The sequence below is a fragment of the Schistocerca piceifrons genome, chromosome X (genome assembly GCF_021461385.2).
Source record: "Schistocerca piceifrons isolate TAMUIC-IGC-003096 chromosome X, iqSchPice1.1, whole genome shotgun sequence".
In the NCBI taxonomy this organism is placed as follows: domain Eukaryota; kingdom Metazoa; phylum Arthropoda; class Insecta; order Orthoptera; family Acrididae; genus Schistocerca; species Schistocerca piceifrons.
In genome coordinates, this window is record NC_060149.1 from 63,952,984 (window position 1) to 63,972,641 (window position 19,658).

At 43.4% G+C, this 19,658-nt stretch overlaps 1 protein-coding gene across 1 annotated transcript in view; it reads left to right on the forward strand.

Moving 5' to 3' along the window:
* The window catches only part of LOC124721738 (dihydropyrimidine dehydrogenase [NADP(+)]), a 295,913-nt gene that overhangs the window by 166,233 nt on the left and 110,022 nt on the right, over window positions 1-19,658 (forward strand). Inside the window, exons 10-13 of the mRNA XM_047246840.1 lie at window positions 2,652-2,836; window positions 3,341-3,556; window positions 12,306-12,470; window positions 15,013-15,165. Coding sequence (XP_047102796.1) covers window positions 2,652-2,836; window positions 3,341-3,556; window positions 12,306-12,470; window positions 15,013-15,165 — 719 coding nt within the window. The remainder of the gene's footprint in view (window positions 1-2,651; window positions 2,837-3,340; window positions 3,557-12,305; window positions 12,471-15,012; window positions 15,166-19,658) is intronic.

Below are 19,658 nucleotides of genomic sequence, written 5' to 3' on the forward strand. Positions count from 1 at the left end.
CATATTGGGTGCATTGTGCTGCCACCTTCTGCCAGGCACTCCATATCAGTGACCTCAGTAGCCATTAGATATCGTGAGAAAGCAGAAAGGGGCGCTCCCCGGAACTCATGGACTTCGAATGTGGTCAGTTGAATGGGTGTCACTTGTGTCATACGTCTGAACGCGAGATTTTCACACTCCTAAACATCGCTAGGTCCATTGTTTCCGATGTGATAGTGAAGTGGAAACGTGAAGGGACACGTACAGCACAAAAGTGTACAGGCCGTCCTCATCTGTTGACTGACAGAGACCGCTGACAGTTGAAGAGGGTCGTAATGTGTAGTAGGCAAACATCTATACAGACCATCAGACAGGAATTCCAGACTGCATCATAATCCACTGCAAGTGCTATGACAGCTAGGCGGGAGGTGAGAAAACTTGGATTTCATGGTCGAGCAGCTGCTCATAAGTCACACATCAAGCCAGTAAATGCTAAACGACACGCCACTTGGTGTAAGGAGCGTAAACATTGGACAACTGAACAGTGGAAAAACGTTCAGTGGAATGACGAATCACGGTACACAATGTGGCGATCCGATGGCAGGGTTCTGGTATGCCGAATGCTTGGTGAATGTCATCTGCCAATGTGTGTAGTGCCAACAGTAAAATTCGGAGGCGGTGGTGTTATGGTGTGGTTTTTCATGGAGGGTGCATGCAGCCCTTGTTGTTTTGTGTGTCACTCTCACATCACAGTACGCCCCCGGAAGCTGAGTGGTCAGCACGACAGCATGTCAGTCCTAAGGGTCCGGGTTCGATTCCCAGTTGGGTCTACCCGACGGGAGACCCTAGTCACACGACATTGACATTTATCACATTACAGGCCTACATTGATGATCTAAGCACCTCCTTGCTTCCCACTTTTGAAGAGCAATTCAGGGATGATGATTGCATCTTTCAACACGATCGAGCACTTGTTCATAATGCGCGGCCTGCGGCGGAGTGGTTACATAGCAGTAATATCCCTGTAATGGACTAGCCTTCACTGAGTCCTGACGTGAATCGTATAGAACACCTCTGGGATGTTTTGGAACGCCGACTTCGTGCCAGGCATCACCGACCGACATTGATACCTCTCCTCAGTGCAGCACCCCGTGAAGAATGGGCTGCCATTCCCCAAGAAACCTTCCAGCACCTGATTGAATGTATGCTTGTGAGAGTGGAACCTGTCATCAAGGCTAAGGGTGGGCCAACACCATATTGACTTCCAGCATTACCGATGGAGATGAACCTGTAAGTCATTTTCAGTCAGGTGTCCTCATACTTTTGATCACATAGTGCATAGTAAATTAAAGTGCTTCGCCGCTTCTGTCTCTCTATATGTGAAGACTAACCTCAGAAACTATTATAGGTCTTTTGATAAGATTTCCACTGATAGAGTGATTGACAAGGAAGGTGCGTGAGTACAGGAGATAATTGCCGACAGCAGCTCCTGGGGGCCGGTGCTAGCTACCGCTACTGGGAGGTTGGCAAGAACTACTGCTAGCGGGACGTTGGTGCTCACTACCACTACTAGGAGGACGGCGCGACTTCTTACATGCCCTGCGATGCAGGAAGTATTAAATAATAAGCTGATAAGAACAGATTTTTTTGGTATCGAGGGATCTAAAGGGAATGATGGAAACGTTTACACTAAAATGCCGTTCGCACTGTCCTAGCGTTGCAGTTGGGCAGCTGTCACTGCCATGAGATGTCACTTCAGACACCAGTTAAGTATAGTACAATTAACATTCGTGTCTCCTGATAAGTTTCCTGGCGTGCGCTGCTTAAATCTAGGTTATATGAATGTAGTGATATTCTGTTACCTAACCTTGTTCTCTGAATTTTAATCGTAACTCTAAACAGTGGCCTTTAAACAAAATTAACGCTATGCCATACAAAATGTCCAGCCTGAGATACTGAGTAGAGCCTGTGCGAAGCACGGGTGGGTCACTAGTTTAATAATAAATGTGTACCCACGTATTTAACTTACGTCTTTACTAATATACAGAAAGAACGTCACTTCATACGTAAGTAGAGGGTTGCCATTCCACTGGTTAAAATGTAGTAACACTGAAATTTGACATTGCATGTTGTAAGTCTGTAACTAAAAATCGAGAAAAATTATTGTACACTATTCCCTAGCACAAAAATCGAAGGTTTACTTGCAATACAGCTAAGTGGTGGCCTGGAAAGTGGGCAGTCATTACCACTCTCAACAAACCAACTGATTTATTTAAAGTTTGGGTTAAATGACAAACAACAGCCATTAAGTACTTGAGAAAATGCATTATTAACCGTCAGCTCTTAAAAACCCACATGTCTATTGGTTTCGCTCATAAACCATCATTACAGGACGTCTGCCAACATCAAAACTGAATACATGTAAGGCACACGAAAATAATGTAACATTTTTAAAATGTATGTATTTCATACATATATGTACTTACAAGGTGAAAACAGACCAGGTGAAGACACATTTCACTTCCTTATTGGCTCATATAACATCAAACTTATAGTAAAAAATCACATTTGCAGTAGTAACACATTATCAAAGTGATTAATACCAAAGTGACGAAAAGCATGGTGGAACATCAATCCATGAAATAAGCAAAGAAAATCGTCTATAATTTCAGTGAAGAAGGCAATGTCTCCTCTGAAGTGGACAAAGTACGGGCTGCCAGAGGTGGATTACAGCACCATGGCCACCAGCGAGCCCGGAGTATTCTGCGGTGGAGACCTGTCGGGTGCCACCGAAACCACTGTGGAAGCTGTCAACGATGGCAAGACTGCTGCCTGGAGTATTCACAAGTATATACAGGTACAACACTACCACCTGCCACAGCTATACGCATACACGTACAACACTCTAGCCTGCCACATCCATCAGAAAATATAGGCACAACACTATCGCTGGCATATTCACAGGTACATACAGGTACAACACTATCTCTACCACATCCACAAGTACGTACAGATACAACACTGCTGCTTGCCACATCCACAACCATATATCTGAACAACACTGCTACTTCCATGTCCACATGCACAAATGCACTCCGTTGTAGCCTGCAACATTCGTCAGAATGTATAGGTACAACACTATGTCTGCCACATCCACAAGTACATACAGGTACAACACTATCCCTACCACATCCACAAGTACGTACAGATACAACACTGCTAACTGCCACGTCCACAGCTACACAAACCTACAACCTCGTCATCGACTGGACGTGAAACCACAATCTTCCCTCCTTTTTGAAACAACTACGTAGAGATGTTGTCTAGGTTCTTCCGCTACCTTGTAACGCGGCATCCACAGGAGCGGCGCGGGGCGGCGGTGCCAGGCGCGGCGGTGTTGCCGCGCTTCCACAGCGCCATCGACGACGTGGACGTGAGCGTGACAGTGTGCGGCCTGCGCTTCCAGAACCCGTTCGGGCTGGCGTCCGCGCCGCCCGCCACCACCAGCGCCATGATCCGCAGGGCCTTCCAGCAGGGCTGGGCCTTCGCCGTCACCAAAACCTTCTCCCTCGACAAGGTACTGCTCAACAGATTATACTAACACCCACACAGTGTGGTATAGGGGCCACAGTTTTCTTCCAGAAATGCCGGAACTGTCGTGTGGACTGGTGCACGTAAATCGCGAATTGTGGTTAAGCTAATATTATGTCGATTTTCACACAGAAATTGTGCCAATTCCGTGAGATAGGTAGGAGTATTGTAATGGGCCCTTAGAAGATATGTTTTATAGCATCTAGACTGCTTGTTCCTTGGGAAAATGAACGGCTTCATCCCAAGCATCGAGAGTGATGTGTTGAGTTCTACTCTGGCGGTCAGTAAAGTATGATTAAGGCCCATTTACAATGGAGTCAGGTCACTGTACGAAAAACAGTGATGTGTTCACACGAAACGTCTATGCTTTGTGACTACCCACTGCCCTTCACTGAACTCGTTTTATGAAAAGCCGGAATATTGTTTCAGCTTTTAGGAGCTTGCTTTGTAGTAGAATTTGTTAATGACCAAAGAAAAATTGGGAATGGATGTCCTTATGGAAGACCGTGTGATGAATTTAGTGCACTGCTGAAAGACTAAGAAAAGAATTCTAAAAACATTTCCAACGATTAACATTTACCTGATCCAAAAGTTTTAGTCTGACTAACAGTACGTCAGTACTTAGTAGGCGGTACATGCTGCCCTTTCGCTTTATCTGTGCCCCTTTTCCCGTCTTCGATCATTCGTTGTTGTACTCGTCAGACCAAAGACTGGTTTAATGCAGCTCTGCCCGCTAGTCCACCTTCCCCAGGTCTTTTCATAAACCTTTGCACCTGCTCCTCTCCCCACTCCCCCCCCCCCCCCACGCCTCCGCACAAAAAAATGGTTCAAATGGCTCTGAGCACTATGGGACTTAATATCTGTGGTCATCAGTCCCCTAGAACTTAGAACTACTTAAACCTAACTAACCTAAGAACATCACACACATTCATGCCCGAGGCAGGATTCGAACCTGCGACCGTAGCGGTCGCGCGGTTCCAGACCGAAGTGCCTATAACCACTCGGCCACACCGGCTGGCCCTCCACACAAACAAACTTCCCTTCATTACCAAATTAATGTTTCATGGTGCCTCAGAATGTTTTCTGTAAGTCTATCTTTCTTGTAATCAATTTGTACCAGACAGTTCTTTTCCCCCATTTCTGCTCAGCAGATCTTCATTAACTACTCGGCCTATCCATCTAATCTTCAACATTCAAAAAATGGTTCAAATGGCTCTAAGTACTATGGGACTTAACATATGAGGTCATCAGTCCCCTAGACTTAGAACTACTTAAACCTAACTAACCTGATGACATCTCATACATCCTTGCCCGAGGCAGGATTCGAACCTGCGACCGTAGCAGTAGGGCGGTTCCGGGCTGAAATGCCTAGAACAGCTCGGCCACAGCGGCCGGCTCTTCAACATTCTTCTCTACTATTGTGCACAGTTCACTTGCAGGCCTCTGGTCCTGCAATAGTACATTTATGTTTCGAGCGTGTAGTAGAAGAGGACTCAGTGTCCTCTCCTCACTTCCACTCACAATAATTAGACCGAAGACAACCATTTTGATGTATAAACACTTAATTCCGTATTACTTTACAGGCGTTATTAAGCAATGTCTAACAAGTGCACAAGGTGCGCGCGAGCTGCGGCCCTTGGCTGGACGAAACATACGTCTGCTCGCTGCAAAGCCTTGTGGCTACCGGCTGGACGAAACATACGTCTGCTCACTGCAAAGCCTTGTGGCTACCTGCTGGCCGCTTGCCAATAGCTGACCAGCTTACCTGCGTGCACAAAGGACCTGGAAGTCCACTTCCGCACACACAGTTCAGTGTTTCCTGAAAGGGGCAGATTACACCGGACAATCTGACCTGCCCAGTTTTTAAACTGCCACTAGAAAGCTCTTACAGTAACAATTGAGTTATGAAACTCAAACTGTTTATCGTCCACTTATCACTTCCATATAAAAACAAATGCGACCAGAAAAAGTTTCTAATACTTGCATAATACATTATGATATTTCTGGATTTCAGGAAGATTATCTTCTCATTGCCAATCTATATTTTATATCCTCTTTACTTCTGCCATCGATCTATAAAACACTGAATTAGATAAATAGTTAAATTGCTGAATGTCTCCTAGCAAAAACTACGGCATGAATTTACTTTTACTTTTGGAAAACTTTTGCTAACTGACTACACATCAGCTTACCGATCAATGATAATGTAATGTATGTGGGACGACTCTGTAAGATAATTATCCCTTCCTGCAACACTAGTATTTCATTATCAGATTATGTGTAACAGTATTATGAGCTATAAGTATCCATAGATCCATCAAAGATTAACCGTTGTGCAACAGAGTTCTGTTGTCGTTTAGTGAGAGGCATTGATTTTGTAAGTCGTAGAGCAGAGACAGTTCCGATTCCAAAATTACAGAATTAAACATAACTTTTCGGCAGTGCTTCTGCAGAGAGATTTAAAATTTTGAATCTGGCTTCTCTTCTTCTCTCAATACATAGATGTTGCATAATGAATTGTGTGACAGCTCAATTTAAAGGTCAGTCAGTGGAAGAAGATAATGTTCCTAACCAAACGAAAATACTTTACCCTATTCAGATGAATGCTATGCCCTTCATCATACAAATTAACTCTGTGAAATGACATGAAATGGAGTGAACACACAGAGTTATTTACAGGGTGAGTGGACAGCAGGCTTTGGTTTTATTTCGAGAATTCTGGTTAGGGACAATGGAAACAGCACACGGGTTTCTTGTGCAGGCTAGCTAGATATCTAGCACATTACAGCTGGACGGCGTGGTCAAAACTTAAAGGTTTCTGGTGATATTGACAACGGCTGCGGAAGCCTGTGCTGGTCCACTGACGGAAATAAAAGTGTTACGCCATGAAACACCAATCCTGTATCAATCAAAATTTGTGGAGAGGTTTAACACATAACAGGTACTAAATGATTAAACATTCATTCCATTCGGAATTGATATCTATCATCAACATCATTGCTACGAATACATTGTTGTGTTCGTTGTAGCGTGGAAACAAACAGCCTCCGAATATCATCTTGGGGAATTTCTTACCATGCTTGAAAAATATCCTGTGTCAGTTCATGAAGACTGCTCGCTGGAGGCTAGTATGGAACTGTAAGTCTTTCCATCGGATCCCAGATATGCTCTATAGCTGTCGAACCAGGGAACTGTTCAGCCCAGTCAAGTATCCGTACAGGTCTCATGTGTTTGTGGTGTGAACTGCTGTGTGGGGGCTTGCTTTATCCTGCTGAAATATCCCATTTGGTACCCTGGTCATGAAGGGTACGACAATAGGCTTTAATATGCCTCCCACATACTGACGAGCATTCAGTCTCCCTTCAACAATTACGAAATCAGTCCTGTTATCACATACAAAAGCTCCCGACACCATTATTCCACAAGCTGGAGAGTCATGGTTATCGAGATTCGCTGCTCCCTGTGACCTTTCACCATGTCGTCTACCAAAACGTTGGTGTCAGTATAGTCACCAAAAACAGAAGCGAGGATCACCACTGAACACCACACAATGTCGATCAATATTCTAGTCGATACTGGCTCTACAGCACACAAGTACCTGTCGGTTGCGGTATGGTGGCAGTGGTCATCGAACTGTGGAATCTAGATATCTCAGAGTAGCCTAATGTAATCTGTGCTCGACGGTTCGTGGCAAATTTTTGCTGTTGTCATCCATCTATTCATCAGAACCAGTCGAACAATCCTAGATATTCACGTGGTGTAGTCCTACTGGAAAGATGATGATGATGATGATGTTTAGTTTTTGGGGTGCTCAACTGCGCGGTTATCAGCGCCCGTACAAATTCCCAACCTTTGTTCAGCCCAATCTCGCCACTTTCAGGAATGATGATGACATGATGAGGACAACACAAACACCCAGTTATCTCGAGGCAGGTGAAAACCCTAGACCCCGCCTTCTGGAAAGACCGTGCCTCTCCTCCTTGCACTCCGTTGTCGTGAATCAACCTGGTCGCCATTCTTCCTACAGTCGTTGCACTACAGCCAGCTGACTGTGACATCTGTCAGTTTGATGCTACCACGTCCCTATAGCCAAATATTCGACCTTCCTCGAAGTCCTAAAGCTGGTGATAAGCTGCACGTGCTGTGCTCTGATCTCCACCTGTAGATTTTCAATAATAAATGAAAAGCACCAGTTTGCTTTTGTTCTACAATATTATTTTTATTGCTAACCGGTTTTCGGCTTACCAGGCCATCTTCAGGCATTTACTGAGTATTATCACCAAAGAAGTTAAATGTTAGCAGACAACACTGGAAGAGAAGTAACACATCTAGAGTGAAGTAGAAACATACAGTGAGTAACATCTTTGCAATGAAATAGTAAAAACTGAACAGTACATAAATAACAATGGAGTTGACAGAAAAACATTTAGCACAATATAAGAATAACATGCCTACATAACGGTATCTATTGATAAACAAAACTATTGAAATAAGATAAACTTAGTACTAGGCAAGGCTGCATCAAGAGGTATGAAACATGGAGAGTGATACACAACCAATTAAAAAAGAAGAGACAGTTGTCAATGTAAATACAGAATACACGAAGAACTTAAGCTATATCAATACGATAAACAGAAATTAATAAATGCAGGAAAACTGAGGTGTTTGAGGAAACCTACAGTTTGAGAGTGTGGTGGTACTGCATTTTAACATTAACTTTATAATCAAAGCAGTGGCTGTATACCAGTTTACATTAAATAAATGAGCAAAGTAAAATATGAACAGTATTTGATGAGACAACTACAAGGGGAGTTAAACATGGACAGTAATACAAGTACAAGTTAAAAGCAAACCCTTAACTATTGAAACTACAGCATATGTGGAATACAAAGACAACTGCAACAAATAAAACAACTTAATGACTACAGGAAAATGGGAATATGTAGGAAGAGAGGGTGTGGGAAGTAATGAACAACAAAGATGATTATATGAAGTTTAGGAGAGGGGAAGTGTTGAGTTGTGTCTGGTCATTTAGGATGAGATCTGGACTGTGAGCAAGATGTTTGTTAATTTCCAGGGCTTCCAGCAGGTTGAGTTTATGGCCTTTGTTTGCTAAGTGAAGTACATGGGACACTGGCTGGTAGTTGTGACCCTCACTCAGTACATGCTCAGCAAATGCAGAGTCTGAATTCTGCAACCTCCAGCTGCGTTCATGTTCAGCCAGCCTAGTTGATATGTCTCTGCCTGACTGACCAATGTAAAATTTGTCACAATCAGAACAGGTGATTTTGTATACCCCACTGTTGGCTAATAACTAGATCTTATCTTTGCTATTAAAAACACACTGGGCTGTAGTGTTCCTGACATAGTAGGAAACCCTATACTTGCAGGATTTCAGTGCTTTGGCTATAGTCTGTGATACCTTACCTAGAAATGGTAGAGTACACCATTTCTTGCAGACAGTGGATGGGGAAGCAGGTGGGGCATAGAGGAGGGGTATAATTTTCCGTTTTTGTTTCCTGTGCAAGATGTGGTCAATAAGAACTGGATTGTAGCCATTGGCTGAGGCAATAAATTTTATTGTATCTAACTCTGCTTTAAAATCATCTCTGGACATGGGGATGGATATGAGACGGTGTACCATTGAGTGGAAAGCTGCATGTTTGTGAGCTATGGGGTGTTGTGAGCAAGAAGGTATTACTGTGTCTGTAGTTGTTGTTTTTCTGTAAATTTTGAAACAATGTGTGTGTGTACTGATGTCAATGGTGAGATCTAAGAAGTTTATGGATTTGTTGCCAATTTCCATAGTGAACTGGATATTTTTATGTTGACCGTTTAGGTTTCTCAAGAATGTGTTGAGTTGTCTTGTAGTACCAGTCCACATACACAGGACATCATCTACATATCTAAACCAGTATTTGATGTTTGCACTCAAAGGTTCTGTTTTTAGAAAATTTTGTTCAAAATGGTCCATAAATATTTCAGCCAACAGTGGACTAAGAGGGGAACCCATAGCTAAGCCATCTAATTGTTTATAAAGAGTGCCTTGGAACTGGAAATAGTTCTGTGCAAGGCAGGTCTGTGTGGCAAGTCTCAAGTCATTCAATTCCACAGGATTGACATTAGACTTGTGCATCAGCTCTGTCAGAATGTCTATACATTCTACTACTGGTATGTTAGAAAACAAACTGCTGACATCAAAGGATACTAATTTATCACTGTGTGAGACAGATATACCTGTTAACTTGTTTACTAGGTCCACAGAGTTTGAAATGCCATGCTTTGGTTTAAATTTAGTCTTGCTCTTAATTAGGACATCAAGTTTACTGGCTAGTTTGTAAGATGGAGCAGTGAATGATGATACAACTGGACGAATAGGAATATCTTGTTTATGCAGTTTAGGAAGGCCGTACATTCTAGGAGGCATTGGGTTCATGTTAGTTAACAGTTTTACTTCAAATTCAGAGAATATGTTTTTGCATGAAATGATTGCATATTTAACATCCTCTTTGAACAATTTAGTAGGGTCTTTAGGACAGACTTGGAAGCCTGTGGTATTCAGAAAATCATTAACTTTATCCACATAATCACATTTGTTCAAAAGCACAATGCTGTTGCCTTTATCAGATTTTGTGGCAACGATACCTTGGTGTTGTAATTTCTGTTTTAAGGACTTGAGGGTGTGAAAGTCAATAGACCGTGGGATGTTACACACGAATTTGGTTTCGTTCTTTAGTGCATTGGCAACTATATATTTTGCAGTGGTGTCTTTCGTTAAGGCATATTCAATATCAACTTTCATAACATCCAGTTGTTTTTCTGATGGAGGGTGGGGAGGAGCATATTTAAAACCTTTTTCAAGCACTTTTTGTTCCTTTGGGGACAGAACCAAGTTCGATAAGTTAATTACACGTTGCGAAAAATTTTGTTTACAGTTTGAGGTTAGAGGTTCACTCACCTTCCTAATCATAGATAATTTCTTGTTCTGACGCAAAAATACGTCGTGAATAAGATCACTTACACTTTGACGAACTTCTCGATCGAAAACATCGAACTCACACGGGTGTAACTTAGATGTGATTGCCATATGTACCACTTTTAGATGTGTACACACGTTGTCACGAACACGATACCATTTCTTCATTTCTTCCTTTATCCACGTGTATCTTGCGACGTCAACGGCTTTGTTTGCTGCAGCGGATGTTCCTCTTGACTTTATGGAGACGTATTTTGGCGTGATTTTGCGTTGCAAACACTGTTTGTTAAACCAAATGTGTTGTGTTGATTTAGCTTTTTGTCTCAGTAATCTACTATAAAAGGTGGATAATTGTGCTGTTGTGGCACATTTTATCATATTAACAGAATCTTCCGTCGGTTCTTGGTAGAACAACATTATAATAATAAATGAAAAGCACCAGTTTGCTTTTGTTCTACAATATTATTTTTATTGCTAACCGGTTTTCGGCTTACCAGGCCATCTTCAGGCATTTACTGAGTATTATCACCAAAGAAGTTAAATGTTAGCAGACAACACTGGAAGAGAAGTAACACATCTAGAGTGAAGTAGAAACATACAGTGAGTAACATCTTTGCAATGAAATAGTAAAAACTGAACAGTACATAAATAACAATGGAGTTGACAGAAAAACATTTAGCACAATATAAGAATAACATGCCTACATAACGGTATCTATTGATAAACAAAACTACTGAAATAAGATAAACTTAGTACTAGGCAAGGCTGCATCAAGAGGTATGAAACATGGAGAGTGATACACAACCAATTAAAAAAGAAGAGACAGTTGTCAATGTAAATACAGAATACACGAAGAACTTAAGCTATATCAATACGATAAACAGAAATTAATAAATGCAGGAAAATTGAGGTGTTTGAGGGAACCTACAGTTTGAGAGTGTGGTGGTACTGCATTTTAACATTAACTTTATAATCAAAGCAGTGGCTGTATACCAGTTTACATTAAATAAATGAGCAAAGTAAAATATGAACAGTATTTGATGAGACAACTACAAGGGGAGTTAAACATGGACAGTAATACAAGTACAAGTTAAAAGCAAACCCTTAACTATTGAAACTACAGCATATGTGGAATACAAAGACAACTGCAACAAATAAAACAACTTAATGACTACAGGAAAATGGGAATATGTAGGAAGAGAGGGTGTGGGAAGTAATGAACAACAAAGATGATTATATGAAGTTTAGGAGAGGGGAAGTGTTGAGTTGTGTCTGGTCATTTAGGATGAGATCTGGACTGTGAGCAAGATGTTTGTTAATTTCCAGGGCTTCCAGCAGGTTGAGTTTATGGCCTTTGTTTGCTAAGTGAAGTACATGGGACACTGGCTGGTAGTTGTGACCCTCACTCAGTACATGCTCAGCAAATGCAGAGTCTGAATTTTCAGTACCATTAGACTCACGCAGTCAGTATCATATACTCACACCATCGTTCATCTGCATGAAAGGCTTTCTTCTTTTCTGAAAATGCTGGAAATATGGTCACGTAAAGGTAAAATTTTTGTCAGCATATCGCACAGGCAAGAAAATACTGGAAAGTCAGCCCGATTCACTCCATACGTTCGCGTTGTAACACCTTTATTTCAGTCAGTGTAATTAGTCGAATGCCTGACATTCCCACCAAACTAGTCTCACGAGATATGAAGTGAGTGATGTTGAAGAGGTTGGCTTTGTGTGAGGAGTGTTTGCGTGTGTTGAGCAGGACTGCGTGACCAACGTGTCTCCCCGCATCGTGAAGGGCACCACGTCGGGTCATCACTACGGACCACAGCAGTCGTCGTTCCTCAACATCGAGCTCATCTCGGAAAAGTCGGCAGCCTACTGGTGCCGCAGCATCACCGAGCTCAAACAAGAGTTCCCAGAGAAGGTAAGCCCACGTGCCCCGGTATGTATCTGCTGGTGACTCAGTGGCTGCTGAAGTTCTCGGGTACCGCAGCCCCTATTAGACATACATCCAGTGAGTCACCAGCATAATACCACAGAATACATTTGTCTGTCTTTTGTCAAGAAATATATCATATCATTCTTTCTATTTCAATGTAGGAGGGCAAATGTTCTGTGCCTAATGAAGGTCCTAGCAACTCAACAAATTAACGATAGTCTAGTTAATAGTGTTTGTGGTGTATATTATATTCAAGTGATTTGTTTATGTCGTGAATTTAAACGTTGTGGCTGATGGCGGTACATACATATACAGGGTGGTCCATTGATCGTGATCGGGCCAAATATCTCACGAAATAGGCGTCAAACGAAAAAGAACGAAACTTGTCTAGCTTAAAGGGGGAAACCAGATGGCGCTATGGTTGGCCCCCTAGATGGCGCTGCCATAGGTCAAACGGGTATCAACTGCGTTTTTTTTTTTAATAGGAACCCCCATTTTTTATTACATATTCGTGTAGTACGTAAAGAAATATGAATGTTTTAGTTGGACCACTTTTTTCGCTTTGTGATAGATGGCGTTGTAATAGTCACAAACGTATAGGTACGTGGTATCACGTAACAGGTATTTGCTTCGTGATACATTACCCGTGTTAAAATGGACCGTTTGCCAATTGCGGAAAAGGTCGATATCGTGCTGATGTATGGCTATTGTGATCAAAATGCCCAACGGGCGTGTGCTATGTATGGTGCTCGGTATCCTGGACGACATCATCCAAGTGTCCGGACCGTTCGCCGGGTAGTTACGTCATTTAAGGAAATAGGAAGTGTTCAGCCACATGTGAAACGTCAACCACAACCTGCAACAAATGACGATGCCCAAGTAGGTGTTTTACCTGCTGTCGCGGCTAATCCACACATCAGTAGCAGACAAATTGCGCGAGAATCGGGACCGAGCGAGGTGGCGCAGTGGTTAGCACACTGGACTCGCATTCGGGAGGACGACGGTTCAATCCCGTCTCCGGCCATCCTGATTTAGGTTTTCTGTGATTTCCCTAAATCGTTTCAGGCAAATGCCGGGATGGTTCCTTTGAAAGGGCGCGGCCGATTTCCTTCCCAATCCTTCCCTAACCCGAGCTTGCGCTCCGTCTCTAATGACCTCGTTGTCGACTGGCCGTTAAACACTAACCACCACCACCACCACCGAGAATCGGGAATCTCTAAAACGTCGGTGTTGAGAATGCTACATCAACATCGATTGCACCCGAACCATATTCCTATGCACCAGGAATTGTATGGCAACGAATTTGAACGTCGTGTACAGTTCTGCCACTGGGCACAAGAGAAATTACGGGACGATGACAGATTTTTTGCACGCGTTCTATTTAGCGACGAAGCGTCATTCACCAAGAGCGGTAACGTAAACCGGCACAATATGCACTATTGGGCAACGGAAAATCCACGATGGCTGCGACAAGTGGAACATCAGCGAACTTGGCGGGTTAAAGTATGGTGCGGCATTATGGGAGGAAGGATAATTGGCCCCCATTTTATCGATGGCAATCTAAGTGGTGCAATGTATGCTGATTTCCTACGTAATGTTCTACCGATGTTACTACAAGATGTTTCACTGTATGACAGAATGGCGATATACTTCCAACATGATGGATGTCCGGCACATAGCTCGCGTGCGGTTTATCCGGTATTGAATAGCATATTTCATGACTGGTGGATTGGTCGTAAAAGCACAATACCATGGCCCGCACGTTCACCGGATCTGACGTCCCCGGATTTCTTTCTGTGGGGAAAGTTGAAAGATATTTGATATCGTGATCCACCGACAACGCCTGACAACATGCGTCAGCGCATTGTCAATGCATGTGCGAACATTACTGAAGGCGAACTACTCACTGTTGAGAGGAACGTCGTTACACGTATTGCCCAATGTATTGAGGTTGACGGACATCATTTTGAGCATTTATTGCATTAATGTGGTATTTACAGGTATCACGCTGTAACAGCATGCGTTCTCAGAAATGCTAAATTCACAAAGGTACATGTATCACATTCGAACAACCGAAATAAAATGTTCAAACGTACCTACGTTCTGCATTTTAATTTAAAAAGCTTCCTGTTACCAACTGATCGTCTAAAATTGTGAGCCATACGTTTGTGACTATTACAGCGCCATCTGCCACAAAGCGATAAAAGTGGTCCAACTCAAACATTCATATTTCTTTACATACTACACGATTACGTAATAAAAATGGGGGTTCCTATTTAAAAAAACGCAGTTGATATCCGTTTGACCTACGGCAGCGCCATCTAGCGGGCCAACCATAGGGCCATTTGGTTTCCCCCTTCAAGCTTGACAAGTTTCGTTCTTTGTAATTTTTTCGTTTGATGCTTATTTGGCCCGGTCACTGTCAATGGACCACCCTGTATACTTTATTATAAAGCTAATCGGCCAACACGGCTATTGATTGTACGGGTAAGTGGTGGTGATCAGACCGTGTGTCTGATGTTGGCAGGTGGTGATCGCCAGCATTATGTGTAGCTTCAACGAGAGCGACTGGACGGAGCTAAGCCAGATGGCGGAAGCTTGCGGCGCAGACGCCCTCGAGCTCAACTTGTCGTGTCCACACGGCATGGCGGAGTCGGGCCTGGGGCTCGCCTGTGGCCAGGTCAGTGCAGCACTGCAGGACGGCACCGTTTCTAACCAATGTGGAATCTATTATCACCAACTATCAATACGCAAAGTACCGCTATTTGCAACACACATGAAAGGTCTCTGTTGGATTCCTTTCATGTTTAATTTCTTAAATCTGTTGTCATTTACGGCATAAATTCCTCTTCTAAATTTACTGTGGCGTTTCTGACTATCTGGAAGGAGACTGAGTAGTGGAACGTGTTACTTTTACACATAAACAAGAACGATCTGTCACACTACTACACCTTAAAACACAGTTTATATGTAATTCATGTCACACAGTCTCATACGGAACCTACATCCGCTTTCTTTTGTATACTGTATATGATAAGATACTGTCATCCCCCTTCCCTTCTGTGTGAGAGCATGAATGAGCAAATGTATTTCTAGTTGCATGCTTGAGGGTAGCAGACAAGCCTGTCTGCTAGAGAACAGTAGGACCAACGTCGGAACAGGTAGCTACGCTTTCTAAAAGCAGAGAGGTTTCTATCCTTAGTATGGTCCTGTCCGTCCGTTGTCATGTTGGTATAGGAAGCTGCCCCTCTGGCCACTTCCGTTTGTATTTGTGAGCCACCCCTCAGGAAAGTGGTAAGATCTCCGGCTAAGCGCGTGTCTGCTAAGTCCGTAGGACAATGGATTTCTTAAGTTCAGCCTAACTGAAAATTTAATCACCTTTATTTCAGGTTTAGCTCTAAAATATCTAATGTTATCTTAAATTGCAGCGCAGTGTAATTCTCGTGTGGAGTTCAGAATATATTCCGGCAGTTGCTTTGTCACTACTTTGCGAGTAAAGTGGAACCACGTGTTGATCAATAACTCTAACTAAGTTCATCAATCTTAAATGCGAACGTGCGTGAGATTATAACGTCTCGTCTTGACAATAATTTTCAATACAGCAACTTTTCTTTATGTTCAACCCACGTGGGGTGTCCCTTGTGAGACCAGTACCACGTGCTTATATAATTGTTTGAACCATCAGGTTAATAGTAAGACGTTAGTAACCAGTTCGAGGTTTTTCTTTTGTAAATTGCTTTTCGATCTAATTTATTTTAATTATCAAAATTATTGTGGAGTTACACGCTTTGTGTAAACCAAGTTGACCACGTGAAGCATGTGGTGTAATCATCAAAGTAGCCCTCAGCCATTCTTTTTGGGAAGATTTCACAGAGAGTTAGCATGAATTTAGTATACCAGTGTGTGGTAATTACACGACGGACAGGATTGTGCTACGAATGTAACTTTTTTGAGTGAAAATTGAATCGGTTGGTTGTGGTTAATTTTCTCGTGCATATGTTCCAACGTTCTTCATGTGTTATTTTATGAATGCAGTGTTGTACGCAGTCTCCCAATCTTGGCCCCCTATTTCATGTGTTCCGTAAGAGTACAAACTCACATTTTCACAATCCTAAATAAGGCACCAGCTCAGTTATGACTCACGTTTAATATGCTGAAATTTCAATGATCAATGTTAAAATAAATTTCCAAATATAAACTGATTTATTCCTTTTTATTTAAATTCTCTTATACACTCCTGGAAATTGAAATAAGAACACCGTGAATTCATTGTCCCAGGAAGGGGAAACTTTATTGACACATTGCTGGGGTCAGATGCATCACATGATCACACTGACAGAACCACAGGCACATAGACACAGGCAACAGAGCATGCACAATGTCGGCACTAGTACAGTGTATATCCACCTTCCGCAGCAATGCAGGCTGCTATTCTCCCATGGAGACGATCGTAGAGATGCTGGATGTAGTCCTGTGGAACGGCTTGCCATGCCATTTCCACCTGGCGCCTCAGTTGGACCAGCGTTCGTGCTGGACGTGCAGACCGCGTGAGACGACGCTTCATCCAGTCCCAAACATGCTCAATGGGGGACAGATCCGGAGATCTTGCTGGCCAGGGTAGTTGACTTACACCTTCTAGAGCACGTTGCGTGGCACGGGTTACATGCGGACGTGCATTGTCCTGTTGGAACAGCAAGTTCCCTTGCCGGTCTAGGAATGGTAGAACGATGGGTTCGATGACGGTTTGGATGTACCGTGCACTATTCAGTGTCCCCTCGACGATCACCAGTGGTGTACGGCCAGTGTAGGAGATCGCTCCCCACACCATGATGCCGGGTGTTGACCCTGTGTGGCTCGGTCGTATGCAGTCCTGATTGTGGCGCTCACCTGCACGGCGCCAAACACGCATACGACCATCATTGGCACCAAGGCAGAAGCGACTCTCATCGCTGAAGACGACACGTCTCCATTCGTCCCTCCATTCACGCCTGTCGCGACACCACTGGAGGCGGGCTGCACGATGTTGGGGCGTGAGCGGAAGACGGCCTAACGGTGTGCGGGACCGTAGCCCAGCTTCATGGAGACGGTTGCGAATGGTCCTCGCCGATACCCCAGGAGCAACAGTGTCCCTAATTTGCTGGGAAGTGGCGGTGCGGTCCCCTACGGCACTGCGTAGGATCCTACGGTCTTGGCGTGCATCCGTGCGTCGCTACGGTCCGGTCCCAGGTCGACGGGCACGTGCACCTTCCTCCGACCACTGGCGACAACATCGATGTACTGTGGAGACCTCACGCCCCACGTGTTGAGCAATTCGGCGGTACGTCCACCCGGCCTCCCGCATGCCCACTATACGCCCTCGCTCAAAGTCCGTCAACTGCACATACGGTTCACGTCCACGCTGTTGCGGCATGCTACCAGTGTTAAAGACTGCGATGGAGCTCCGTATGCCACGGCAAACTGGCTGACACTGACGGCGGCGGTGCACAAATGCTGCGCAGCTAGCGCCATTCGACGGCCAACACCGCGGTTCCTGGTGTGTCCGCTGTGCCGTGCGTGTGATCATTGCTTGTACAGCCCTCTCGCAGTGTCCGGAGCAAGTATGGTGGGTCTGACACACCGGTGTCAATGTGTTCTTTTTTCCATTTCCAGGAGTGTATAATATATATATATAATCACCGGTTATCGTATGCCTATTAAAAGATTATAATTCATGTTAGTCTGGTTGGGAATTTGGCAAGCTAAACTGGATACCTGGTGAAACAGTTGCTCAGTAATTCAAGGTTAACTTCCCCAAACAGCTCACAGCTTTTAATCCGCTTTTATTGTCTATCACCACCGCTTTCATAGCAAATTAAAGTAACAACCTTATACACAAGGTGGGACTTTACAAGGAAACATCACCAACTCAGTCTTGTATTTTAAGCAGAAAATAAACCGTACGTGCAAGATATCATTCCCAGCAATCGATCCCGCGCGAAAATTTGGGCCATTATTCTGACAGTATCCAGTTATGACCTTATGAACATGCAGCTTTAAAAAAAAAGTGAGTCTATTGTTTTTCACTCTCTACGTCCAACTATTCCCGCTAAATGCCCGAGCACGAAGTGGAGCGGGTAAAGGGTTTTCATTTGCAATGGATCAACAAGTAATAGTGCAGGTTTCAGGAGTGGCACGGAATAACGGTCAAATTGCCACATTTAAACTTCAAAGAACGAGAGCTCCTGCATGTGGTGACTGGTAAGCATCACTATGTGTGGCTAGTCGACTAACTCTTATACAAGGCGAACGAAAGCTTGTTGTTGTTGTTGTGGTCTTCAGTCCTGAGACTGGTTTGATGCAGCTCTCCATGCTACTCTGTCCTGTGCAAGCTTCTTCATCTCCCAGTACCTACTGCAACCTACATCCTTCTGAATCTGCTTAGTGTATTCATCTCTTGGTCTCCCTCTACGATTTTTACCCTCCACGCTGCCCTCCAATACTAAATTTGTGATCCCTTGATGCCTCAGAACATGTCCTACCAACCGATCCTTTCTTCTAGTCAAGTTGTGCCACAAACTTCTCTTCTCCCCAATCCTATTCAATACCTCCTCATTAGTTACGTGATCTACCCACCTTATCTTCAGCATTCTTCTGTAGCACCACATTTCGAAAGCTTCTATTCTCTTCTTGTCAAAACTAGTTATCGTCCATGTTTCACTTCCATACATGGCTACACTCCGTACAAATACTTTCAGAAACGACTTCCTCACACTTAAATCTATACTCGATGTTAACAAATTTCTCTTCTTCAGAAACGATTTCCTTACCATTGCCAGTCTACATTTTATATCCTCTCTACTTCGACCATCATCAGTTATTTTGCTCCCGAAATAGCAAAACTCCTTTACTACTTTAAGTGTCTCATTTCCTAATCTAATTCCCTCAGCATCACCCGATTTAATTTGACTACATTCCATTATCCTTGTTTTGCTTTTGTTGATGTTCATCTTATATCCTCCTTTCAAGACACTGTTCATTCTGTTCAACTGCTCTTCCAAGTCCTTTGCTGTCTCTGACAGAATTACAATGTCATCGGCGAACCTCAAAGTTTTTACTTCTTCTCCATGAATTTTAATACCTGCTCCGAATTTTTCTTTTGTTTCCTTTACTGCTTGCTCAATATACAAATTGAAT